Source organism: Sus scrofa, chromosome 17 (genome assembly GCF_054392235.1).
Source record: "Sus scrofa isolate SSC_HxYL_T2T_F1_AM1 chromosome 17, Sscrofa_HxYL_maternal_Yorkshire_Landrace_v2.0, whole genome shotgun sequence".
Lineage (NCBI taxonomy): Eukaryota > Metazoa > Chordata > Mammalia > Artiodactyla > Suidae > Sus > Sus scrofa.
In genome coordinates this window covers 53,870,529-53,896,523 of record NC_139399.1, presented here as the reverse complement: position 1 = coordinate 53,896,523, position 25,995 = coordinate 53,870,529, and the positions used below count along the sequence as shown (strand labels likewise).

General features: G+C 49.8%; 1 protein-coding gene and 1 long non-coding RNA gene across 22 annotated transcripts in view; one reads left to right on the top strand and one right to left on the bottom strand.

Moving 5' to 3' along the window:
• Positions 1 to 8,123: 8,123 nt before the first annotated feature.
• LOC146395328 (uncharacterized) lies at positions 8,124 to 17,551 on the top strand. The gene is made up of 3 exons (XR_014832404.1): positions 8,124 to 8,178; positions 10,059 to 15,762; positions 16,690 to 17,551. It is a non-coding gene; the product is annotated as an uncharacterized LOC146395328 (long non-coding RNA).
• The window catches only part of L3MBTL1 (L3MBTL histone methyl-lysine binding protein 1), a 41,893-nt gene continuing 24,616 nt past the window's right edge, over positions 8,719 to 25,995 (bottom strand). For 7 of the 21 annotated variants that reach the window (XR_014832370.1, XR_014832372.1, XM_085003970.1 and 4 more), the window contains 5 exons: positions 25,622 to 25,721; positions 25,104 to 25,441; positions 20,325 to 20,482; positions 19,829 to 19,891; positions 10,285 to 13,061 (listed from right to left, as the gene is read on the bottom strand). Coding sequence is in view for 16 of the 21 variants with exons in the window: in XM_085003970.1 (XP_084860096.1) it covers positions 12,963 to 13,061; positions 19,829 to 19,891; positions 20,325 to 20,482; positions 25,104 to 25,441; positions 25,622 to 25,721 (758 nt within the window). In the remaining 5 variants the exon portion in view is untranslated. Of the gene's footprint in view, positions 8,915 to 10,284; positions 13,098 to 18,394; positions 18,727 to 19,828; positions 19,892 to 20,324; positions 20,483 to 23,258; positions 23,950 to 25,103; positions 25,442 to 25,621; positions 25,722 to 25,995 lie in introns of those variants that run through there. The other 14 variants (XM_085003965.1, XM_085003966.1, XM_085003967.1 and 11 more) reach the window with 5 other exon arrangements.

Sequence of the window (25,995 nt, the reverse complement as noted above, 5' to 3'; positions counted from 1 at the left end):
AGTCTGACTTCCTTTGCTGCCTTTTCATGATTTAGTAGCATATGGTTTAGCCTCCACGTGTTTTGTTTTTTACAGTTTTTTTTTTCCTGTAATTGATTTCTAATCTCATAGCTTATGGTCAGAAAATATGCTTGATATGACTTCAATTTTCTTAAATGGACCAAGGCTTGATTTGTGGCCCAAGATGTGATGCTTCCTTTTCAGTATAATGTTAACAACTTCCTAGTCATCCTTGTGCCTTAGAAACTGGCTGCTCTAATGTGCTGAAGGAGCCCTGCCTGCCCCCCCTCCACCTCCACCAACACACAGGTATCCACTCCCGCCCAGAGAGGGGCGGCCGCTGGCCCAAGAGCACCAAGCAAATCAGGACAGAGCCCCAGGTCTTGCCCCTTTCCTGAGCTGAGCTGCTCCTCCTCCCCTACAGACCTGAAGCTGGTTTAAAAACAAACAAACAAACAAAAAACCAAACCTCCACATAGTGGTATTGCATAAACTATTGAAGACTTCCAACATGCTAAAGAACTTGAGATAAAAAGTGAAAGCTTCTCCCGAGTTCCCTGGTGGCTCAGTGGGTTAAGGATCTGGCTGGTATGGCTCGAGTTGCTGCTATGGCGAGATTTTGGGGAACTTCTGCATGCCACAGTGCAGCCAAAAAAAAAAAAAAAAAAAAAAAAGAAGAAGAAGAAGAAGAAGAAAGGGAGAGCTTCTCCTCCCATCAATATCATTTCCAGAGGTAACTACTATTAACTAAATGGTGACTCTCCTTCCAGACTTTTGTCTATGCCCTAATATCCATATCTCACCCATTTCCTTCCCCAGAAGAATGGGCCATGCTATACATATTGCACATCACTTTTTTTTCCCACATCTTTCCATGTCAACACATAGAGATTCAAGGGGTGTTTTTGTTTGTTTGTTTGTTTTTTGGTCACATCCAAGGCATGTAGAAGCTCCTGGACCAGGGATTGAACCCATGCCACAGCAGTGACCCAAGCCACTGCAGTGACAACATCAGATCCTTAACTCCTAGACCACCAGTCCTTATCACTTTAAAAAACATCAGTATCACATTGTATCATGTGGAATTAATTTCCCTATTCTGATTTCCAATTCGCTGTTCCTTTGCTGATAGACATTCAGACTATTACCAAAATCATAGTAATTCTAACAAGGCTGCAGAGAACATTTTTGTGTTAATCTCCTGTGGCCTTGTGCAAGTGTTTCTGTCTGATAAACTCCTGCAAGCGGAAGTGCTGGGTTCGTTTTGACCTCTCTACCGAATGGCTGTTAAAAACTGTATCAGGAGGAGTTTACGTTGTGGTGCAGTGAACATGAATCTGACTAGTATCCATGAGGATGCAGGTTCGATCCCTGGCCTTGCTCAGTGGATTATGGAACTGGTATTGCCGTGAGCTGTGGTGTAGATTGCAGATGCAGCTCAGACTTGGCGTTGCTGTGGCTGTGACGTAGGCTGGCAGCTGTAGCTCCGATTTGACCCCTAGTCTGGGAACTTCCGTATGCCAGCGTGCGGCCCTAAAAAAAGCGAAAACAAACAAACAAATAAACAACTATCAGGAGCTCCTGATGCGGTGCAATGGGATAGGCGGGGTCTTGGGAGCTCTGAGACTCTGGTTCGATCCCTAGCCTGGCACAGTGGGTTAAGGATCCAGCATTGCTGCAGCTTTGGCTTTGGTTGAGACTGGGGCTTGGATCTGATCCCTGGCCCAAGAACCCCATATGCTTTGGGGTGGCCAAAAATGAAAAACAAAATACAAACAGAAAAACTGTATCAACTGACATGGCTGTCAGCAGGGCTCAAACTTGCCCTTTCACCTCAAAGATGCTGCAGAAAATAGCCAAGGCCACTCCTGCCCTGAGGCCACTGCAGTAGTCTTGCATTCCCTCCCCATCTTTATCTTCCTTCTTCTTTCCACTTCCATTCTCCTTGTCTCTCTTCTCTCTCAGCTGGCTGGAGTCTCTTGATTGGGTCTGAAAGTCAAAGATCTGTCCTCTGGGATGAAGGGGAAACCAAGAGCCTGAACCAATGGGAACCCACCTCCATGAATATTCCTCCACCTTGACCTTCCTCCGGCAACGAGGGTTTTATGTGCGCTCCCCCCACCCCACCACCACTACCCGCACCTGCACACACCCTCTCACACCTGCAGACCCACCACTAGGCAGAGAGGATGACAGGCATTGGATAAGGACTGAAAAACCTGTTACCCACATGGGCTAGGCACAGAACACTTGGCCTAACAGTGTTCACGCACAGGCCAGGGTTGAGTCCCCAGTTTGCTTTCAGAAAAAAAAAAAAAAAAAAAAAAAAATTTTTTTTTTTTTTTTTGGTCTGTTTTTCAGGGCCGTTCCTGCGGCATATGGAGGTTCCTAGACTAGGGGTCGAATTGGACCTGCAGCCACCGGCCTACACCACAGCCACAGCAACACTGGATCCTTAACCCACTGAGTGAGGCCAGGGATTGAACCCACAACCTCGTGGTTCCGAGTCAGATTTGTTAGTCACTGAGCCACGACGGGAACTCCAAAAAGAGTTTTTAGAAAGTGATAAATGTACAAAATTTTAAAAATCAAGCTGGATTACAAGGTGGATAATGAAAAAGATTAGCTCCTTGTTTTGTGCTTTAGCCACTTCCTTTGGTTTCACACTCCATGTATCTAAATAGCATGATTACACTGCTAGTCCTCCATCTTTTAAAAAATTTTATTTATTTCTAGGGTTGCATGTGCAGCATACAGAAGTTCTCAGGTGAAATCAGAGTTGCAGTTGCCAGCCTATGCCACAGCCACAGCAACATAGGATCTGAGCTGCATCTATGAGCTACACTACAGCTCATGACAACACCGGATCCTTAAACTACTGAGCGAGGCCAGGGATTGAACACGCATCCTAATGGATACTTGTCCGGCTTGTTACCCTGAGTTACAACAGCAACTCCCTCTCCATCTTTCATTTTTAGAAATTCTCATACAGTTTCCTTCCTACAGTATTTTTTCCTTTAAATGTTTTAAAATTAAGGTATAGTTGATTTACAATGCTGTGTCAATTTCGGCTGTATAGCAAAGTGACCCAGTCATACATATATACTCATTCTTTTTCTTATATTATCTTCCATGATGTTTTATCAAAAGAGATTGGGCATAGTTCCCTGTGCTATACAGCAGGCCCTTTCTACAGCACTTAGATCTTGCCCATTCATCCATTTCTTTCTTCTTTTTTTTTTTTTTCTTTCTTTTTAAGCCCGCACCCACAGCATATGGAGGTTCCTAGGCTAGGGGTCGAAGCAGAGCTATAGCCACTGGCTTATGCCATAGCCACAGCAACACCAGATCTGAGCCACATCTGCGACCTACATCACAGCTCACTGAAACACTGGATCCTTAAGCCATTGAGTGAGGCCAGGGATCAAACCTGCATCCTCATGGATGCTAGTCAGATTAGTTTCCGCTGAGCCATGACGGGAACTCCGATCTTGCCCATTCAAACACACATTCTGCTTTTCTTAAAGTTAATTAATATAGGATTTCCCGTTGTGGCGCAGTGGTTAGCAAATCCGACTAGGAACCATGAGGTTGCGGGTTCAATCCCTGCCCTTGCTCAGTGGGTTAACGATCCGGCGTTGCCGTGAGCTGCGGTGTAAGTTGCAGAGGCAGCTCGGATCTTGCGTTGCTGTGGCTGTGGTGTAGGCCGGCAGCTACAGCTCCGATTCGACCCCTAGCCTGGGAACCTCCATATGCTGCTGGAGCAGCCCAAGAAAAGACAAAAAAAAAAAAAAGTTAATTAATATAATAACTGTCTCACTCGATGGTTTGAATACACATACAAACACGCACAATTCTCTCTGAACCCTGATGGAGTTGAAAAAATAGCCTCCTAGTAAATAATATGTGGGTTTCGGTTTGTCTGGTTGTTTTTTCTCATCCTTCCTGGGGCCTTTCATCCTTCTGTTCTCACCTGGACAGTTGCTCTTCGGTCAACCTGGCCCTTCCTTCCCCATCACTCTGGAAATTCCCTTTGTCCTTCTCCTTGTTGGATGTCCTATTTCCTGGGTCCTATGTTGTCCTTTAAAAAAATTTTTTTTAAATCGTGGTTAATCTATGTAACATTTTCCATTTGAACCATTACCGAGTGGACAATTCAGTGCCATTAAGTACATTCCCGGTGTTGCGTAACCACTGTTATTATCCACTTCCAAAACTTTTTCATCACCCCAGAAAGAACCTCTATAGCAATAATTATAAGAATAATTGCATAAGCAATAATTCCCAATTCCCCCTTCACCCCAGCCCCTAGTAACCTCTCATCTACTTTCTGTCTCTATGAATTTGCCTATTCTAGATATTTCCTCTTAAGTGGAATTACATAATATTTGTCCTTTTGTGCCTAGCTTATTTCACGTAGCATAAGGTTTTCAAGGTTCATCCATGTGGTTTCGCCCATTTTCTGGTTGAATCATGGTCCAGGTAGGGATGGATATACCCCGTTACTCTGCTGATGGACCCCTGGGTTGTTTCCACCTCTTGGCTGTTGTCAAAAATGCTCCAGTGAACACTGGCGTACAAATAATCTCTTTTCAGATCTTTTAGGTATACACTTAGGAGTGAAATCACTGGGTAATATGGTAATTCTATATTGAGCTTTTTAAGGAATCAAATTGTTCCTCAAATAACCAAACTTTTCACAGTGGCTCTACCACTTGACATCTCAACCAGCAGTTTCTCCATAACCTTGCCAAAAATTAGTCTGTTCCATTTTTTAAATTTTATTACATCCATCCTGGTGAGGGTGACATGATATCTCAAGTGGTTTTGTTGTTGTTGTTGTTGTTGTTTTCTGTTTTTGTCTTTTCGTCTTTTCGAGGGCTGTTCCTGCGGCATATGGAGGTTCCCAGGCTAGGGGTCGAATTGGAGTTGCAGCTGCCGGCCTGCCTCAGAGCCACAGCAGCAAGGGATCTGAGCCACGTCTGCGACCTACACCACAACTCACAGCAACACCAGATCCTTAACCCAATGAGCAAGGCCAGGGATGGAACCCATAACCTCATGGTTCTTAGTCAGATTAATTAACCACTGAGCCACAATGAGAACTCTTCAGTATGCTTTTGATTTGCATTTTCTAACAATCAATGATGTTGAACATCTTCTTGCGTGTTTATTAGCCATTTGTATATCTTCTTTGGAGACATGTCTAGTCAAGTCTGCTGTCATTTTTCATTTGGGTTACTTGTCTTTCTTTTCTTTTTTTATGGCTGCACCTGGAAATACCTGCCCCTCCGCAGCAACCCAAGCTGCTGCAGTCGGATTCTTAACCCATTGCGCCAGAGCAGGAACTCCTTCCTTGTCTTTTTGTTGTTTAGTTTTAGGAATTATTTATGTATTCTGGATATCAAACTCTTGTCAGATACACAACTTGCACATATTTTTTCCCATTCTATAGGTTGTTTTTCCACTTTCTGGATAATGTCCTTTTATATGCTTGTTTGCAGCTAATGGCTTTTTATTTATTAATTTTTAATTTAATTTTGGAGTACAGTTGATTTACTATGTCGTGTTAGTTTCAGGTGTACAGCAAAATCATTCAGCTACATATATACATCTATCCATTCTTTTTCAGATTAGGTTATTTCTTGATAATGTTCTTCTTCTTCTTCTTCTTCTTTTTTTTTTTGCCATTTTTAGGGCCACTCCCGCAGCATATGGAGGTTCCCAGACTAGGGGTCCAATGGAGCTGTAGCCACAGGTCTATACCACAGCCACAGAAACACAGGATCTGAGCTGCGTCTGTGAGCTACACCACAGCTCACGGCAATGCCAGATCCTTAATCCATTGAGCGAGGCCAGAGATCGAACCCTCAACCTCATGGTTCCTAGCTGGATTCATTAACCACTGAGCCACGACGGGAACTCCTGATAATGTTCTTTGATGTACCAAAGTTTTTAGTTTTGCTGAAGTTCAACTTATCTACTTCCTTCCTCTGTTGCTTGTGCTTTTGGTGTCACATCTAGAATCCGTTGTCAATGCCAAGGTCATAAAGACTTACCTCTATGTTTTCTTCTAAGGGTTTTATTGTTTCAGCTCTTAAGTTTGGGTCATCGATCCATTTTGAGTTCATTTTTTATATAGCGTAAGTTTATATCAAACTTCACTTGTTTCCCATGTGTATGTAAATCGAATTGTCCCAGTACTGTTTATTTGTACCTGTTATTCCATGCCACAACAGTGACCAGAGCCACAGCAGTGAAAACACAGGATCTTTAACTGCTAGGCCACCAGGGAACTCTCCAGTACCACTTGTTTAAGGGACGGTTCTTTCCCCATTGAATGGACTTGACATTCTTATCAAAAATCAGTTGGCCATGGGAGTTTCTCTGTAGCTCAGCAGGTTAAGGATCTGGCATTAACACTGCTGTGGCAAGGGTTCAATCCCTGGCCCAGGAATTTCCATAAGCTGGGAGTGCAGCCAAAAAAAAAAATCAATTGGCCATAGATGTATGGGTTTATTTTCTGGACTCTCAATTCTATTCATTTGGTCTTTATGTCTGCCCCTATGCCAGTATCATGCATTTTAATTATAGTATCTTTGCAGTAAGTTTTGAAATCAGGAAGTCTGAATCCTTCAACTTTGTTCTTTTTCAAAACTTTTCACTTTTGGGGGACCCTTAAGATTCCATTTAAATATGAAAATCGGCTTTTACATTCCTGCAGAAATAAAGGCCTTTGGAATTTTGATACGGTTTGCACTGAATCTAGAGATCACTTTGGGGAGCATTGACATCTTAATGAGTCTTCTTACCCATAAATATTGTCTTTCCATTTATTTGTCATGTTGAGGAAGTTTCCTTCTATTTCCAGTTTTATGATACTTTTTATCATGAAAAGGTGTTGAAAAAAAATTTTTTTTTTTAGGGCCACACCTGCGGCATATGGAAGTTCCCAGGCTAGGGTTCCAATCAGAGCTACAGCTGCAGGCTTACACCAGAGCCACAGTAATGCCAGATCTGAGCCGCGTCTGTGACCTACATCACAGCTCACAGCAATGCCAGATCCTGAATTAACTGAGCGAGGCCAGGGATCAAACTCACAACCTCATGGTTCCTAGTCAGATTCATTTCCCATGCGCCACGACGGGAATTCCAGGTGTTGAATTTTTGTCCAGTGCCTTTTCTGCCTCAATTGACATCATCCTAGGTTTTCCCCCTTCGTTCTAGTAATGCGGCATATTATTTATACAGACTGACTTTCTTATGTTGAAAAGACATATCCTTGCATTACTAGGATATTCTTTTTTTTTCTTTTCTTCTCTCTCTCTCTCTCTCTCTTTTTTTTTTTTTTTTTTTTGTCTTTTTGCCATTTCTGGGGCCGCTCCCGTGGCATATGGGGGTTCCCAGGCTAGGGATCGAATCAGAGCTATAGCTGCCAGCCTACACCAGAGCCACAGCAATGCGGGATCTGAGCCACATCTGCAATTTACACTAGAGCTCACAGCAATGCTGAATCCTTAACCCACTGAGCAAGGCCAGGGATTGAACCCACAACCTCATGGTTCCTAGGCGGATTCGTTAACCACTGAGCCACGATGGGAATTCCGGATCTTCTTTGGAGATTGACACTCTCGTTTTGGTGGAACCCATCCTCCAGTGGCTTCCTGAGGAAAGACGCACAGGAGGTAAAAGTCTGAAAGGTTGTATGTTTGAAAAGGTTCTGCTTTCATATTTGATTGACAGCTTGGCTGGATAGGGAATTCTAGGGTAGCGATCATTCCCCTTTGGAATTGTGAAGACATGGCTCCTTTCTCTTGATTCTAGCATAGCTTTTGAGAAGGTCAATGCTATCGTGATTCATGGTTCTTTAGATGTGACCTGTGTTATTCCCTCTGGAGGTTTTTAGGTCACTTTGTTCTCATTCTGCTGACATCTCAGAATAATGTAGCTGGTGTCATTCCTTCTACATCCATTGTGCTGGACATTCTGTGGACTTTTCCTTAACCCGCTGAGAGAAGCCAAGGATGGAACCCGAGTCCTTGTGGATACTAGTTGGTTCGTGTCCTCTAGGAACTCCTCATCTTTTTTAAATTCTACTTTCCAGGATATAACACCTTTATCTTCTTTTTTTTTTTTTTTTTTTTTGTCTTTTTAGGGCCGTACCCACGGCATATGGAGGTTCCCAGGCTAGAGGCCTAATTGGAGCTACAGCTGCCAGCCTACACCACAGCCACAGCAACATCAGATACTTAACCCACCAATCCAGGCCAGGGATAGAACCTGCAACCTCATGGTTCCTGCACCAAGATTTATTTCCACTGCACCAAGACTGGAACTCCAACACCTTTATCTTTCAACCCTTGTGCTGAATTACTTTTTTCCTCTGGCAATGACAGTTTAAATTTCCAAAAGTCGGAGTTCCCGTTGTGGCTCAGTGGTTAACGAATCCAACTAGGAACCATGAGATTTCGGGTGTGATCCCTGGCCTCACTCAGTGGGTTAAGGATCCAGCATTGCCATGAGCTGCGGTGTAGGTTGCAGACGTGGCTCAGATCCTGTGTTGCTGTGGCTGTGGTGTAGGCTGGCGGCTATAGCTCCGATTGGACCCCTAGCCTGGGAACCTCCATATGCCCCAGGTGCGGCCCTAAAAAGACAAAAAAAAAAAAAAAAAAAGAGAGAGAGATAAATTTCCAAAAGTCTTTTCTTGTCTCTCAATATTTCTTTTCCTTTTATAGCACCCATGGCTGGTAGATGATTCACTTCAGACAAATGGAAGGATCCATTCTTCCACTGTGGTCGGTAGGGAAGAAGGAAGAATGGCTGTAGGTAGGAGGGTGTCCGATGAGGTGGCAGGAAGGTGAGCTCTTCCTTCGGATGACTTCCACTTTCTCTGTGACACAGACGGTGAGGACACCTATTGAGACAACAAGGAAGGTAATGGGGTAGGAGGTTTGGGGAGCATGAAAAGGGAAATCAAAACTAACCCCGCCCCCGCCGCCGCCACCCAATTCTGGCTGCTTCCTGGGCAGTCCAAAGGGTTTACATTGAAGCCAGAGACCATTAGTCAGCCATGGTACCCATCTGTTCAGTACGATAATTCCTGGTCAGAGTATGATAATGGGCTCTTGGACAGCTCCATGGTTGGTCTTCTTCCAGCCAGGAAGAGTGGCAGGTAAAGGAATTAAGGATGTTGACAGAAAGGGGTTGATGGGGGAATTCCTGTCGTGGCTCAGTGGAAACCAATCTGGCTAGTATCCATGAGGACACAGGTTCAATCCCTGGCCTTGCTCAGTGGGTTAAGGATGTGGTGTTGCCGTGAGCTGTGGTGTAGTTCGCAGACTCGGCTCGGATCTGGCGTTGCTGTGGCTCTGGTGTAGGCCAGCAGCTACAGCTCCAATTAGACCCCTAGCTTGGGAACCTCCATATGCCTTGGGTGCAGCCCTAAAAAGAGAGAAAAAAAAAAAAAAAGAAAGGGTTTGATGGAATCGAACATTTCTGCCATGTTCCCATGTGATCACACCATCTCTAGGAATCTTAACAAGTTCTAACTGTTCAGCTTGACATTTTCCCACTCCAAACACTGAGGTTATTTTAAAAACCACAGGCTTCATTGAATTTTCTGCCTTTGACCATTTATACAAGGTCAAGGATCAGACTGTTTTCACACTATTCATGGGGGGGGGATGTGTTCTCCTTCTTTCTTTTTAGGGCTGCACCTGGGGCACATGGAAGTTCCCTAGCTAGGGGTCAAATCAGCTGTCACAGCCACAGCCACACCAGATCCGAGCCTCATCTTCCACCAACACTGGCACCAACACCGAACCTTGAGGCAACGCTGGATCCTCAACCCACTGAGCTAGGCCAGACATGGAACCTGCATCCTCATGGATCCTTGGTCAGGTTCTTAAACCACTGAGCTACAACAGGAACCCCTCAGGGGGGTTCTTAGCGTCTGCATTTCTCATTGTTGACAAGTACATTCATTTATCTTTATTCTTTGTTTCTTATCTTTCTTCTTTTTTGGCTGCACTTGTGACATGTGCACATTCCTGGGCCAGGGATGGAACCCACACCATAGTGGTGACAACACCAGATCTTTAACCCACTGAGCCACTGGGGAATTCCTCCTTTGTTTCTTATCTTTAACCCAGAGTGAAAATCAGATTCTTTATGACCCTTAACAGCAAAGAGAATGCTTTCATCTCTTCAGTCATGGCACAATATTCATTTTGTTTTCCGGATGTTGGACCCTGAAAAGAGAAAACAGACTCTGACGGCCAGTCATCCCATTCTTAGAGTTTATTTATGTTGTATCAATACACTGACAAAATACATCACATTTTGTTTGTAACTTTTTCTCTCTCAAGAGTCACCAGTGACTTAAAGCAGAAGATCCTCTTAAAGAACACATACCTGTGTGCACGCACGAACACACACACACACACACGAACACTCTCTCACAGGCAAGTACAAAAAAACGTTAACTCCACCAAAGTGCAAGTGAATTAAAGTGCAAAACTTCATTTTCCAACTCTGGGGTCATTCTCTTTGCTCTGAAAATTAAACAGAAAGCGTCTCACTGCCTTCGGCCAGGGCTGGGCCAGGGCTGGGAGAGGCTGCCAGGGGCCAAAGTGTAGGCAGTTCCTGCGGCTGGAGAGCAGGGTGGAGGATACAGGGCAGTGGCGCCAACTCCCACCCCTCACCCCTCACGGCGCACCCAAGTCGAGGTGTAACCATCTCATGTGGGGAAGGGATGGGGTGAAGGGCCAGCAGGGTGAACAGAAGGCATTTTTTATGATTTGGTTTCTTTCCAGAATTTGACCTTGGTGCTGAAAGCGCTGAGGCCTCAAACTTCAGAGGTCTGGGGCCTTCTCTCCAAGGCCCTTGGTCCATCCTGGCTTTCCTGTGGACAAGCACTAGGATGGCAGTGGACAGACCCACGTGCCAGAGCACGCCAGCCACGCTCCTTAGAAGTGGTGAAGCCCTACAACGCTGCTGTGCGGACCAGCTGCCTCCTTGCACCACAGAGTCACCCCTCAGGTTCATGGAGGCGTGAAAGAGGCCATGGAGCTGGTGGGTTTTACCGCCACCCACACGACTGAGAGAGAGAAGCTGAGATGGCTCCTCCTTACGTTTGGCCAAGGGGGCCTCAATGCAGCCTCTGAAAACCCAACCTCCAGCCCAGGCCCGGTCTGTCCAAGCCCATCTAGGAAGGTGGTGCCTCTGAAGACCTTTTGGAGCCCTGCAGCCATTCAGCTGGGGGGCTGAATGAATACCCCCGGGGGCCAAGCTGCCCAGGCATCTGTGAGAGCGCGCCCCCTGCTGGGCTGGGACGGGAGACCATCAGAGCTTTGGGTTTCCCAAAGATAAAGCTTCATATTTTAACATCAATAGCCCTTGACATTTTCCCAACACCGAGCCTGCCATCTGCACCCGTCCAACACTTCTGAGGGGGCCTTACACGCAAGCACACAGAAACACCATACAACAGAGAGAGGGGTCTGGGAAGGCCCCTGGCTCCACAACCTGCAGGCCCTCCTCAGCACCAGAGGCCACAGGAGCTTGGCCCAGACGCCTCGCCTCCACATGCGGGGCCGGCTCCTGCCCGGGCCTCTGCCCCCGCCCCTGCCCACGGCAGCCTGGGAGGCAGGTTTGGCAGTGGTTCAGGCTAGGCCCCTGCTTGGACAGAAAGGTCAAAGTCCCAGAGCTCCAGCAGGTACCCGGCTAGCAGTGCAGAACAGACAGAGAGCGGTGAGAGAGGTTTAAGGGAACATGGGAGAATTTAAAGGTAGAAGAATTTGCCTTCCCAACTCCCCAAGAGCAAGACGTTTGAGGGGCCGGTTGAACGCGAGACTAGGGGTCGGGAGAGCCAGGCAGAGTGCTACATTCCTGTGGCAGGAGGCCTGGCGAGCCAGGGCCCTTCCCCCCTGGGCAACATCTTGGCTGAGACCCATATTCACAGAGAAGGATGCCATGCCCAGCCTTCAGAGCCCCATGCCTGCTGGCGCTGCCCTGCTGGCCAAAGCCCCAGATGATCTGATGTACCTGGGGCTGGCCTCAGCCACCTAGCCAGCCAGGCTGCCTCCTCTCCACACTTGACACAGGCGGGGTGCATGGTAACACCTGCGGAAGCTTAACCTCTGCTACAGAGGTGCAACAGGTTCTCACCACCCACTCTGCAGGAAGCAGGACGGGGCATGGACTTAAAGTGCCAAGTGGTCCAGAACTGGGCATATCGAAGAGGGCATCCTGGCTCAGAACCCCCCACTTGCGGGCAGAAGGGAGAAAGGCAGCCTCCCAGTGGATCCTGTGAAGACAGGTCTCTGGGGCTCAGTGGTCTAAGGGGGAAGAGCCAGCCGGGTCTGGCTGGGCCGAGGCTGGCGGCGTTGCCCAGGAAACCAGGCAGCAGAAAGGGGGTAGCAAAACCAGCAACAGAAGGACAGAATGTCAGGGGTGGGGAGATGGGGGGGCGGGGGGTACTCCTTTTTGAGTAAATATGTTCACAGCAGGGTCACTTCCTGCTAGGAGGAAAGGAGACAAGGAAAGAAGAGCATGGAGAGATAGAGGCCCAAGAGAAAAGAGCCTCAGGCTGGAGGAGTCCCGTTCTACCAGACTGTTCTAAACTGCTACGGGAAAGGCCCTTTGGTGATGAAACAGGTCGGCTGGAGATGTGGTACCTTCAACCTTCTCCATCAGTAAGGCTCCCCCTGCCCTGACACACCCTCGCCCGGGTACCTGGTGGCAGGTGAGCTCCAGGTTCAGGGGCTAGGACTCCATCCTCCCCAGGGCTCCCCTGCTCCCCTGCACCTTGAAGGAAGCAGCCCGGGAGAGAAGGACCACCGCTGGTAAGGTACAGAGGGTGGTGGGGGGGTGGAGGGGGGCACCGATGGGGCAGGTGGAACTCGAGTCGGGAAGGAAGCATCGGCCGCAGAGGGCGGGCCCAGCCCTGAGCCCTGAGCCCGTCACTTTAAGGTGTCGTCGGCGTTTTTGAACATGAGAATGGCGTTATAGATCTTCAAGGCTGGGCCCAGCTTGACGCTCATGATCTTCACAATGTCCGCCTGTGTCAGCAAAAGGAAGGCCTCGCCGTCAATCATCTGAGGGGTTGCGGGAGGGAGGTGGGAGGTGGGGGAGTGGGAGAGGGTGGGGGGGGATGGTGGGGATGAGCATGGGGAGGGGAGAAAGAAAATTGGAGCAAAGGACATGGGGGGGGAGGGAAGGAGAAGGGAGGGGGGAGAGGAGGGAAAGGAGAAAGGACAAGGGGGAGAAAGGAAAAAAGGAAGACAGCAGTGGGGACAGAGAAGGAAAGAAAGATATCCACTGGTTTGCCTGTGTTCACACACACACACACACACACACACACACACTCTTTTTCTTTCTACTGACTGATCTGGATCTCAGTGTGTATAACGTCTTCAGAGTCCTCACTGACAGCGGCTTCCAAAAAACCTGCTGCTTCTGTCCCCCTATAAACCCACTGGTCAATCTCAGTGCCGCTAATAGTAACCGAGCAGACACGGTGGGCATCCTGGCGTGATGCCAGGCTGAGCATTGGCGTGGTACCTATGAGCTAGTCTTGAGAAGGTGGTGGGGGTGGGGAAAGAAGAGAGGAAGAGAGAGAAAAAGAGTTTCATCCGAGTCGAACCAAGACTCTGCACCTGATGTCCAGTGTATGGGAAACATGGGGGAGAGTGGAACAAGTTAAATGACACTGGGAAGAAGCAATGAGACAGATCCAGAAGCTCACATTCTCCAAGACTTCTTTCAAAGTCGTGAAAAAAGAAAAAGGGCGAGGGAACTGTGCTAGAATAGAAGATATTTAAGAGACATCACAACTCAATTCAGCTACGCGGGTCTTGTTTGGGTCCTGGCTCAAAAACACCACCTGCAAAAGATATTCTGGGCACAAGCAGGAAAATCTGAATACATCCTGGGTGTCCCGTGATGTAAAGGAGCTACTGTCAGACTGTTTGGTGGGATAACAAGGTTGTGGTTGTGTAGAGAAGGCCTGCAGTTTCTAGAGATGCATGCCGAAGTACCCGTGACGACACGTCACGGTGTCCGTGGTTCGCTTTAAAGTGCTTCATCTAAAAGCAGGTGAAGCAAATGCAGAAACTGTTCATGACTGTTCATCTCCGGGGTAGGTACATGGGTGGGGACAGGAAGGGAAGAAGCCAGATGGAGAGGAGGGAGTGAGATGAAAAGGAGCCAGGGAGGGAGGGAGGTGGAATTAGGGATGGAGGGGTGGGGGGTGGGGGAGGGTGAGCACAAGGGCATTGCCTCTCGGGGTGGGCTTGCTGGGCTGGGGAGCCTCTGGGCAGGAGGAGCATGTGGCTCCTGGTCCCACCATTTAGCTTGAAGAACCCCCTCCTCTGGGTACTGGGACCCCTTTTTTGGAAGAGGCACCTCCTCTAATGTTCCTTCCTTAAGAATTCGGGCAGAGAAACCACTTCTATTGTGTTACCAATGTGTCCGGCCCTGTTTCTCAAACACCTTTCATATATTAACTGATTGAATCCTCACAACGCCCCCGCTGAAGCCGTCTCAGTATTACCCCCATTTTACAGATGAAGAAACTGAGGCAGAAAGGCTAAGGGGATTTGCCCTCATCATGGTATGCTGGGCCAGGCACACAACAGACATCAATAATTATTTTCTGAATAAATTAACTACCCAAGAGCTACAGGAAAGGTGACTAAGAGGACTGGGCAGCCTTTCCTTTGGACGTTAGTGCCAACTACCGGCCTGGACAGAATGTCCATAAGTTATCTATCCAATATGCTAACTTCTCATTCATGAAGTGTCCCTCTAGTGACTGGTCTATGTCCCAGCTGGAAAGAATCCTGACTCATGTCCCTGAAAGCATCAGTTCAGCCAGAAAAAGCCCACTCCCTGGGGCATGGTCTTCCCTGGGAAAATGGATGACACGGACCAGATTCTGCAGAAGGCAAACTTCAGACCCTGCAAAAGTCCTCTTCCACCCTGAGACTTGGTATGATGCTGGTGGTCCACTGGCAAACCATCCCCCCTTTTGCCACTGCTTTTTAAAAAATTATTTCTTGTTTTTTAGGGCCATGCCTGTACCATACGGAAGTTCCCAGGCTAGGGGTCAAATCAGAGCCACAGCTGCCAGCCTACACCACAGCCACAGCAATGCCAGATCCCAGCCTCATCCTTGACCTACACTGCAGCTTGTGGCAATGCCAGATCCTTAACCCACGAAGCGAGGCCCATATCCTCATGGATCCTAGGCAGGTTCTTAACCCACTGAGCTACAACGGGAACTGCTGCTACTGCTTTTTTTGTATCGCAGACCATGCGGAACCGAGATACACATCAGATGTTCCTTCTTAAGAGACAGCCCTTCTCTTAAAAAGGGGAGGAGGCCAGAGGATCAAACTTTGGAGTGGCTCTGCAGCTGGCTAACCCACTGCACTCAAAGAGTGATGATTTATGACCTGTTGTCACCTAAAAGAAGATCTCTGATGGGTACCACGTGGTTCTGCTGTCTTGTTAAACATGTACAGTGAAGACTTGGTTGAAGATACTGAAGGCTTTGTTATCAAGCATACAAGTTATATGAGGCTGGAAAGCCTTCTTAATATCAGAGATGACAGAATCAAGACTTAAAATGAGACTATGGGAGCTCCTGTCGTGGTGCAGTGGTTAACGAATCCGACTAGGAACCATGAAGTTGCGGGTTCGATCCCTGCCCTTGCTCAATGGGTTAAGGATCCGGCGTTGCCATGAGCTGTGGTGTAGGTCGAAGACGCGGCTCGGATCCCGAGTTGCTGTGGCTGTGGCGTAGGCCAGTGGCTACAGCTCCAATTCGACCCCTAGCCTGGGAACCTCCATATGCCACGAGAGCGGCCCAAGAAATGGCAGAAAGACCAAAAAATAAAAAAAAAGACCAAAAAACAAAAAATAAAATAAAATGAGACTATGAAACCAACATGAGCTTTTTTTTTTTTTTGGCTTTTTAAGGCCATACCTGCGGCATATGGAAGTTACCAGGCTAAGGGTTGAATCGGAGCTGCAGCTGCTGGCCCACACCACAGCCACAGCAATGCAGGATCAGAGCCATATCTTCCACCTACACCACAGCTCATGGCAATACTGGATCCTTAACCCACTGAGTGAAGCCAGGGATTGAACCTACACCCTCATAGATACTAGTTGGGTTCATAATCCACTGAGCCATGATGGGAACTCCCAACATTTAATAGGGATACATTTACATTAAGCCAAAAAATAAACAACCCCCGTGGTACAAGTAACACACTGCAAAGTGTGGTTAGACTATCATGGATAATTGATAGAAAAAGCAACGTGGGGATTTTGATGAACTCCAAACTGGAGTGACATGGCTACGGTAAAGCTAGGGTCAGCTCAGGTTTGCCAACAAAAATTACAGAGTTCCAATCTAGAGAAAGAGAAAACCACCCAAATGCCCATTAACAGGAGAGCCGCGGGATTTTCATCAAACACAGCACTGCTCAGAAATAAACAGGAGCTAAGTTCTGGTGGGCATGGACAAACTTCAAAAGCATTACACTGAAAGAGACAGACAGGGAGTTCCCGTCATGGCTCAGTGGTAACAAACCCGACTAGTATCCATGAGGACTGGGGTTTGAGCCCTGGCCTCACTCAGTGGGTTCAAGATTCAGTATTGCTGTGGCTGTGGTGTAGGCTGGCAGCTACAGCTCCAATTCGGCCCCTAGTCTGGAAACTTCCATATGCCACAGGTTTGGCCTTAAAAAGCTAAAAATAAAAAAAGAGAGAGAGAGAGACAGACAGACAGATACACAATAGCATGTGCTGTATGATTCCATTTATGTGGAGTTCAAGGTAAAACTAATCTACAGCACTAGAAATTAGAACAGTGGTTGCCTGTGAGAGCAGGGACTGATGAAAAGGGCCAAGAAAGAGCTTTCTGGTATGATGGAAATGTTTCATATCTTGATTGACATATGGGGTCCAGGGTGTATACATTTCACAAAACTTGTAGAGCTGTACTTTTAAGATGTGTGCATTTTGCTGCATGCATATTTTACCTTTATTTAAAAAAAAAATCTACGGGAGTTCCTGCTGTGGCGCAACAGGATTGGTGGCATCTCTGCAGCGCCAGGACGAAGGTTCGATTCCTGGCCCAATGCAGTGGGTCAAAGGATCTGGTGACCAGCTGGGATCTGATCCCTGGCCCAGGAACTCCATATGCCACAGGGCGGCCAAAAAACAATAACCATCTAGGGAGTTCCCGCTGTGTTGCAGTGGGTTAAGAATCTGACCAAAGCCGCATCCGAGATGTGGGTTTGATCCCCGGCTGGCAAAGGGGTTAAAGGATCCAGTGTTGCTGCAACTCCAGCTCAGATTCAATCTGTGGCCTGGGAAATTCCATATGCCATTAAAAGAAGAAGGAAAAAAAAATACACCTCTGGTGTCAGTTCATCTGTTGTAACAAAGGTACTACCCTGGTGGGGGATGTTGATAATGCATGGGGGGAGAGGCTATGCATGGGGGGTGGGGGGCTATATAGGAACTCTCTGTACCTTCCTCTCAGTTCTGTTGTGAACCTAAAACTGCTCTAAAAAGATAAAGTCGGAGTTCCCGTCGTGGCGCAGTGGTTAACGAATCCGACTAGAAACCATGAGGTTGCGGGTTCGGTCCCTGCCCTTGCTTAGTGGGTTAACGATCTGGCGTTGCCGTGAGCTGTGGTGTAGGTTGCAGACGCGGCTCAGATCCTGCGTTGCTGTGGCTCTGGCGTAGGCTGGTGGCTACAGTTCTGATTTGACCCCTAGCCTGGGAACCTCCATATGAGGCGGGAGCGGCCCAAGAAATAGCAAAAAGTCAAAAAATAAAAAAATAAAAAAATAAAAACATAAAGTCTTTTTAAAAACAAAAGCAACAAACGTTTAGGGGAGCAGCAGCCCAGTGTGTTCTGTGTTGGTCAGAAGGCATCTGAAACACAGAGGCAATTCTGGACATGTCCATCCTGATAAAAACATCACCAACCCGGAAGGCAAGTGCCAGTGTGGGTTGGGAGGAGTTTGGGGGTTCCACGGCAAGGAACCTGGAAGGAACTGGCTGTGCTGGGTCTGGAGAAAGAGATTCTTCAGGGAAAGGGGAGCAGACTTCTTTCTCTTGCACACCTGACCTGAAGGTGGTATCTACGGGGAGAGGAGACTACACGCTCTTGGGGGAAGAAGGTACAGGTATTTTTTGTTTTTCGCTTTTTTTTTTTCTTCTCTTTTTTTAGGGTCGCACTCTCGGCATATGGAGGTTCCCAGGCTAGGGATCTAATCGGAGCTTCAGCTGCCAGCCTACACCACAGTCACAGCCACGCCAGATCCGAGCTGCGTCGGTGACCTACACCATAGCTCACAGCAATGCCGGATCCTTAACCCACTGAGCAAGGCCAGGGATTGAACCCACAACCTCATGGTTCCTAGTCGGGTTTGTTTCTGCTGCACCACGACGGGAACTCCCATGTGTATTCTTTGGAAGAAAGACCTAAAGAAACTCAAAGGACCCTTCCAATTTCAAACTCTGCAGATTAGGAGAGTCATGATAAAGCTCTTTATTTAAGGCCAACTGCATCAGACAGGTGGGGATAGTGCTGTGATCTGTAAACAGCCTTGCCATAGAATCATATGAATGCCGGTGATAGAGGAACGCTACACACCCTGGCACGATGATCCATGCAGCATCTCCAGCGCTCACATGGCCCTGCAAGGTCATCATCATTATACCCATTTTGTCTCTGTTTTTTTTTTGTTTTGTTTTGTTTTGTTTTGCCATTTCTTGGGCCACTTCTGTGGCATATGGAGATTTCCAGGCTAGCGGTTGAATTGGAGATGTAGCTGCCTGCCTACACCAGAGTCACAGCAACGCCAGATCCGAGCCACACCTGCGACCTACACCACAGCTCACGGCAACACCGGATTCTTAACCCACTGAGCAAGGCCAGGGATCGAACCCGCAACCTCATGGTTCCTAGTCGGATTTGTTAACCACTAAGCCACGACGGGAACTCCATTTTGTTTCTGTTTTACAGATGAGAAGGTGCAGACTCAAAAGAGCCCCAACCGTTAGAAGTAGGATTCAAACCCACCTGCCCACAAAGCTAGTGATCTTTCACCTACAACTCACTGCTTCTCATCTTCCATAAGCTTTGGGGTCTGGATTTTAAGTGTGTGTTGGGATCCCTGCAGTAAATGGCAATAGCTGTGCCAGGCAGAATACACTTTACTTGACTGCCACTGGGGAAGCTAAATTTGGGAACAAAAATTTGGGCAGAGGAGTTCCCATCGTGGCACAGTGGAAACGAATCCAACTAGGAACCATGAGGTTGCGGGTTCGATTCCTGGTCTCGCTCAGTGGGTTAAGAATCCAGCGTTGCCATGAGCTGTGGTGTAGGTCGCAGATGCGGCTCAGATCTGGTATTGCCATGGCTGTGGTATAGGCTGGCAGCTGTAGCTCTGATTGGACCCGTAGCCTGGGAACCTCCATGTGCCACTGGTGCGGCCCTAAAAGGACAAAAGACAAAGAAAAAAAAAAAAAATTGGGCAGCGAGCAGAGGAGTGAATGGAAGCCTGTTTCCAGGACGTTTTTCCCTCCCTGAGGATGGTCTGAACACAGAGGGTTCGGTTCACAAGCTGAGTCCACACCAGATTTTTCCCCAGAGACGTGGGTCGCTGTGACTGGTCCTCCCCAGGGTAGGACAACAGAGGGTCGTCCCTAGCTGGGTGCAGTGCTGGGGAGGTGGCTGCATCCTGCTCTCTAGCAACCGAGACCCTCCTCTGTCCCCACTCTGCACTTTGCACCTTACCTCATCTTTGAAGAGCCGCGCCTGGTCCTCACAACCTGTCAGGGTCTGAACGAAGCCGAAGACCTTGGGAACCAAAGAAGACACGTTGCCAAGGGCACCGGCTCAGGAGAGCAGGGAAGGGGCCGTTCACGCGGCCTCGGTGCCTCCTGGGTTGTGACAGTGTTGCTTTTTCCCATCAGCCTGAGAGGATCCTGCATCTCTGTGAGGTGACAGCTCTTGGTCCCTGGGGGCCAGGGCTGAGCCAGTCTCACCTGCTGGGTTTCCAGGGGGACCAGCGGCAAATCCTGCTCTCCATCCACCAAGATGAGCCTACCAGTCCCTCTGACAGCCCCTGCTGGGCAGCTGGGAGGGACAGTGGACCAGAGGGATGGGCAGGAGGTCGAGCCAGGAGCAGCGTGGGGCTCTGCCTGACCGGGGCCTTTCCCAAGCCCTCCCGCCAGGGTGTGGTGAGCGCAAAGCAGAGGCGGAGGAAGAGGGAGGGGCCCGCGCCCCTCACCTCATCGATGGTCCACTTGGCGACTGTCGAGGCCGAGATGCCCGCCACTCCCGGCAGGAGCTTGCAGTGCTGCTCCCAACACACGGACAGTGGGCGGTCAGGGTGGGCCGACAGGGCCGACATGAAGAGGGACGGGTGCATGACGTCGGCGGTCAGGGCTGGAAGGCAGAGGCAGAGGCTGGCCGGCCAAGGCTGAGGACTCACCCCGTGTCTGAAGCCCGCTCACCCCCAGGCCACCTGGGAGACAGGCGGGCAGAGTGGGCAGGACCGTGGCCCACTCTGGACAGCCCCGCAGAACCAAGAAGGTGGTCCAGATCTCCTGACTCCTCATCCAGTGCTTGCCCCTTGGGGATAACTGGGTTCCTGACGTTACAGGCTGCATAGAAGGACCCCATGCCCATCCCTCTGAGACCGCATCACCCTGGGCCCTGCAAAGATGCAGCATCCTGGAAACTCCTTTCTAGTACCTTGCATCAAAATGGCCCCCGGGGAGTTCCTATTGTGGCTCAGCAGGTTAAGAACCCGACAGAGTATCCATGAGGATGTGGTGTTCAATACCTGGCCTCGCTCAGTGAGTTAAGGATCTTACGTTACCGCAAGTTGCGGCATAGGTCTCAAGTGCAGTTCAGATCTGATGTGGCTGTGGCTGTGGCTGTGGCTATGGCCGTGGCCAGCAGCTGCAGCTCTGGTTTGACCCCTAGCGTGGGAACTTCATATGTCGCAGATGTGGCCATAAACAAACAAACAAACAAAAAAATGGCCCCCAGTATCCAAGTAACACCAGCCTGAACATCAAAAACCCATTCTGTTTGCCCTCCTTTCCCTAAGCCTTTATTTTTGGTCTTTTTAGGCCCGCACCTGAGGGATATGGAAGTTCCTAGGATAGGGGTTGAATTGGAGCTGCAGCTCCTGGCTACACCACAGCCACAGCAATGGGATCCGAGCCACATCTCTGACCTGCACCACAGCTCACAGCAATGCTGGATCCTTAACCCACTGAGTGAGGCCAGGGGTTGAACCTGCATTCTCATGGTTACTAGTTGGGTTCATTACTGCTGAGCCACAAAGGGAACTCCCTTCCTAAGTCCTTTTGAGCTCTGATTCTTGCAGCTTCAGGGGAATTCTGTCTGGGGAGCAATCTGAAGCGCACCACCTAACTGCTGCCACTGCCTCAAGCTCCACTCCTCCCCATACACCCCCACCTGGTCTGGTTCAAGCCAGGTGTGCCAGTTCCCCGCCGGTTCTGGCACCTCTACGTTGATCCCTGACCCACTCACGCCCCCACCCCAATGCTGCCTGTCACTCTGCTTCTCGATCTGTTCCTGGAAGCCCCGGCTCCTGACCTCCAACCTCCAAGCTGCTCTCCGATTGGATGAGTGACTCTGCTCTTCCTTCTCGGCCAGGCGTGGTGGCCGTCTGCTTGGACCACATCTACTTCTCAAAGGTCTGACAAACCTGGCCCCTTACCTGCCTTGGCTGGCCTCAGGCCATGTGGCCATTGTCCCGTGGGGCTTTCCCTGCCTCTGCCCAGAGTCCAAGAGGGCTGGTTCTTTCCTGTTCATGTGGTGCTTAATTCTAGACTCTCGTGAACACAGCCCCCCTCTGCCCTCTTCGCGCAGGCCCACCCTACTCATCGATGGTCCTTCCGTCCCTCCCCTTCGCTCCAGCCTGTCACCCTGACTCCCTGCATGTCACAATCATCCTCAGAGCCTCTGGGATCCCATTTCCAGCCCCACTGACTATGGCGTAACTCTGCCCACCTGCTGTCTCTCTGCTCATCAACCCAAACCCAAGCTCCTGCCCACACCCCGAAGAGTCCCACCATTGAGTAGCACCAGGGAGCCTGTTTAACTGCCCCACCGTGGGTCTCCCATGACAGCTACTAGCACTTCTGTCTCTGGACACGGGTCTGGTGCCCCTCTTTGGAGCCCTGTATCTGTGCTCCGTGCACCCTGCTGAGGAGTTTGGGGGCTGTGCTCCTTATCTTTCTTCCCCAGAGCACAGGATGGGGGCTTTCACAGGCAGTTGGGTCTTATCTAACTGTACAATATCTTGCTATGGGTCAGAAACAGCTCTTCTTGTTCTGGTTTGAGTTTTTATTTTGTTTTGTTTGTTTGGTTTTGATTAAAAACAACAGAAATATATTCCTCCCAATTCTGGAGGCTGGAAGTTCAAGATCAAGGCATCAGCAGATTCGGTATCTGGTGAAGGACACTTTCTGACCCATAGGCTGCTGTCTTTGATGTGTCCTCACAGGGCAGAAGGGGTGAGGGAAGGAACTCTCTGGGGTCTCTCTCTCTCTCTTTTTTTTTTTTTTTCTTTTTAGAGCCACACCGGCTGCTGTGGGGAGGGTACACCAACTCAGAAGAGTTTGTGGCTGATACACTCCTAGTTTTGACAACTGCCAGACCGTCAATGAGGATGACTCTGAGGTGGGCAGAAGGGGTGAGGGAACTCTCTGGGGTCTCTCTCTCTCTCTCTCTCTTTTTTTTTTTTTTGGTCTTTTTAGGGCCATACCTGCAGCCCATGGAGGTTCCCAGGCTGCTAAGGGTTGAATCAGAGCTGCAGCTGCTGGCCTACACCACAGCCACAGCAATGGCAGATCCAAGCCACGTCTGCGACCTACACCACAGTTCACGCAACGCCAGACTCTTAACCCACTGAGCAAGGCCAGAGATCGAACCGCATCCTTGTGGATACTGGTTAAGTTCAGTTACCACTGAGCCAAAACAGGGATTCCCACTGGCTCTTTTAAGGGCACTAATCCCATTCATGAGGGCTGCATCCTCATGACCTAATCACCTCCCGAGGCCCCACCCTAAAACCCATCTAGCTGGGGATTAGGTTTCAACAGGTGAATTTGGCGGGGGATACAAACATTCAGTCTATAACATTATTCTTTTCTTTCTTTCTCTCTTTCTCTCTCTTTCTTCCTTTCTTCCTTTCTTTCTTCCTTCCTTTCTTTCTTTCTTTCTTTCTTTCTTTCTTTCTTTCTTTCTTTCTTTCTTTCTTTCTTTCTTTCTTTCTTTCTTTCTTTCTTATTTTTGTCTTTTTCTAGGGCCACACCCGTGGCATATGGAGGTTCCCAGGCTAGGGGTTGAATTGGAGTGGTTGCTGCTGGCCTATGCCACAGCCACAACAACTTGAGATCTGAGCCACGTCTGTGACCTACACCATGGCTCATGGCAAATGCCGGATCCTTAACCCACTGAGTGAGGCCAGGGATGGAACCCGTGACCTCACGGTTCCTAGTTGGGTTCGTTAACCATTAAGCCATGACAGGAACTCCTATAACATTATTCTTATTGGAGGTTAATAAGCAAGTTCTGAGTAGGCACAGTGGAAAGGCTGGGGGACCATGGTGGGATGGGGTGGGGGGTGGGGGAGGATGCAGTGTAGACAATGCAAACACAGAATCAGGAAATGGGGTTAGTTCCTAACTAGCTGGCTCTTTAATCCTGGGCAATCACTTAACTTGGGCCTCAGTTTCTCCGTCTGGTTGGGTAAGGGAAGCTCTGTGGTTTCCTCTTGTTGGTTCCAACAGCTGACACAGGGCTTTACTGGTCCCATGGGCCAGGTGGGCACAGCTGCATCCCGTCCTCTCTAGACCGTCTTCCCCAGGTGCCTGTTTACCAGCAAACTCACACTGAGGAGGTCTGCCATGGATGAGAGAAGTCTCCCGAACTAAATCCAGAGCGATCAGTGTCCCCTCTGCATGAGAGCCAGCGGGGAGAAAGAAGTAGCCCTGCACGGAGGTCAGAGATCTGGGCTCTGGCCCCTGCCCTGTCCCTGAAGTGCCTCAGGCCTACGGACCAGTCCTTCCCGGTCCTCCCTGGGCCACAGGCTCAGTCTGCGGAAAGAGTCCTGGAGTTCTCAGGATAATTCTAGAATGAACACAGGAGGCTGGCGCCCCCTGGTGGCCAGGACACGTCCCGGCAATGGAGGCCAATCAGGTGTAGCCGGAGGAGAGAACAGGTGTCCACCGTGGTCCCATCCCCAGAAGTCCTCAGTCTGAGGACCAGGAGGCAGGACAAGACCCTCCTCACCCAGGCCTGAAGCTGCGGGAAGGGCCTTCTGTTTCCACCAAGAGGAAACAGTATGAAACAGCAGCAAGAGGCAGTCAGGCAAGAGATCAGGCCTAGTGACCCTTCCAGCAGGTTATAAGCACCGTCACGTGGACCATCTCATTGAAGCCTCCCAGCACGTTTTAAGATTGGCACTGTTGGAGTTCCTGTCGTGATGCATCAGAAATGAATCCGACTGGCATCCATGAGGATGCGGATTCGATCCCTGGCCTTGTTCCATGGGTTGGGGATCCAGGGTTGCCATGAGCTGTGGTGTAGGCTGGCAGCTGCAGCTCCGATTCGACCCCTAGCCTGGGAACTTCCATATGCCGTGGGTGTGGCCCTAAAAAGACCAAAAAAAGAAAAAGAAAAAAGAAAGAAAGAAAGTGACAGCTTCCTTCTCCAGAAGCCTAGCTTGAGAAAAGCAGAGCTGGGGGCATCATCCCGCCTCACAGTGGAGACCTGGGAGCCCAGAGAGGCCCGGCGCCTTGCCCGGAGACTCGCAGCAAGGCCACGGGTGAAAGGGGGCAGGAACCCGGGGTCACTCAGGGCCCTGTTCTCTTGCCACTGCTCTGTATCCGCAAGCATCACCAAAGCAGAGGCGGCCTCCCTTCCAGCATCTCCCCCTCGGTGCCCCGGTGATTCCTCCCACCAATTAAGCAATTGTTGTGCACATGGCGGCGGCGGATGGGGAGGCAGATGACCCAGGACTCACTTGGGAAATCATCCTGTGGGATCTTCTGATACTTTGGAGGGCGTCCGATCCTGGAGAGAGAAGGACCGGCTCCGGGGCCAGGAATCAGGGCCTGGCCAGGCCCGGGAGGACTGGAGGCCCTGCAGCCTTGCCCTCCGCACCGGCCGTGATGGCGAGGCTTCTTCCTTAGGGAGAAGCCCGAGAGGCTCCTCTTGCGGGCAGAGGCCTCCGTGTCCGACAGCTCCGCCTTCAGCCGGCTCTGGTTCCTCTCGGCCAGGGGGCAGCCCGAGAGGCAGTGGTGAGCTGTGAACTTGCCGGTGACGTGGCCGGAGCCGTCACAGCCAGGAGTGGGGCACTTCCTGGAGAACAAGAAGGCGTGAGATGGGCTAAATCTGCTTGTTCCCACTTGGCTCTTCCGGACCCTGGCCTCGTTCGGGGAACGCGACCTGGCGGACCCAGGTCAGCCCCGTGGAGCAGGTGTGAGGCAGACCCTCTCTGAGCGAAGCCTCGGCGGCTCTTAGCAGGACCCCTTCACTCACCGGTGGTGAAAGCTGTACTTGGAGGTCCTAGTGTGGGGGGGGCTCCGATAGCTGAGAGGGGGACAGCCCCCAGGGGAGGGAGAGCTGGGCTCTCTGGGTCCTGGAGGGGGGAGCAGGAAGGAAAAGGTCAGCCTAGGGGCCTGGGGGTGGGGTGGGGGAGGGGGAATGGATGGCAGGGAAGGAATTTTCCACAGGGCAGGTGAGCCCTAGGGAGGAGTTCCCCAGGTACAGGGGCCCTGAGCTAGGCTGGGATGCCTTCCTGCTAACGGATACCAGCCCCTCTTGGGAGAATCAGGGCTTGGAACGCGCAGGCCATTTCCTCTGCTTCCCAGAGGAGACCCCCCTGGGGAGATCGACTCAGAGCTGGTGTGGGC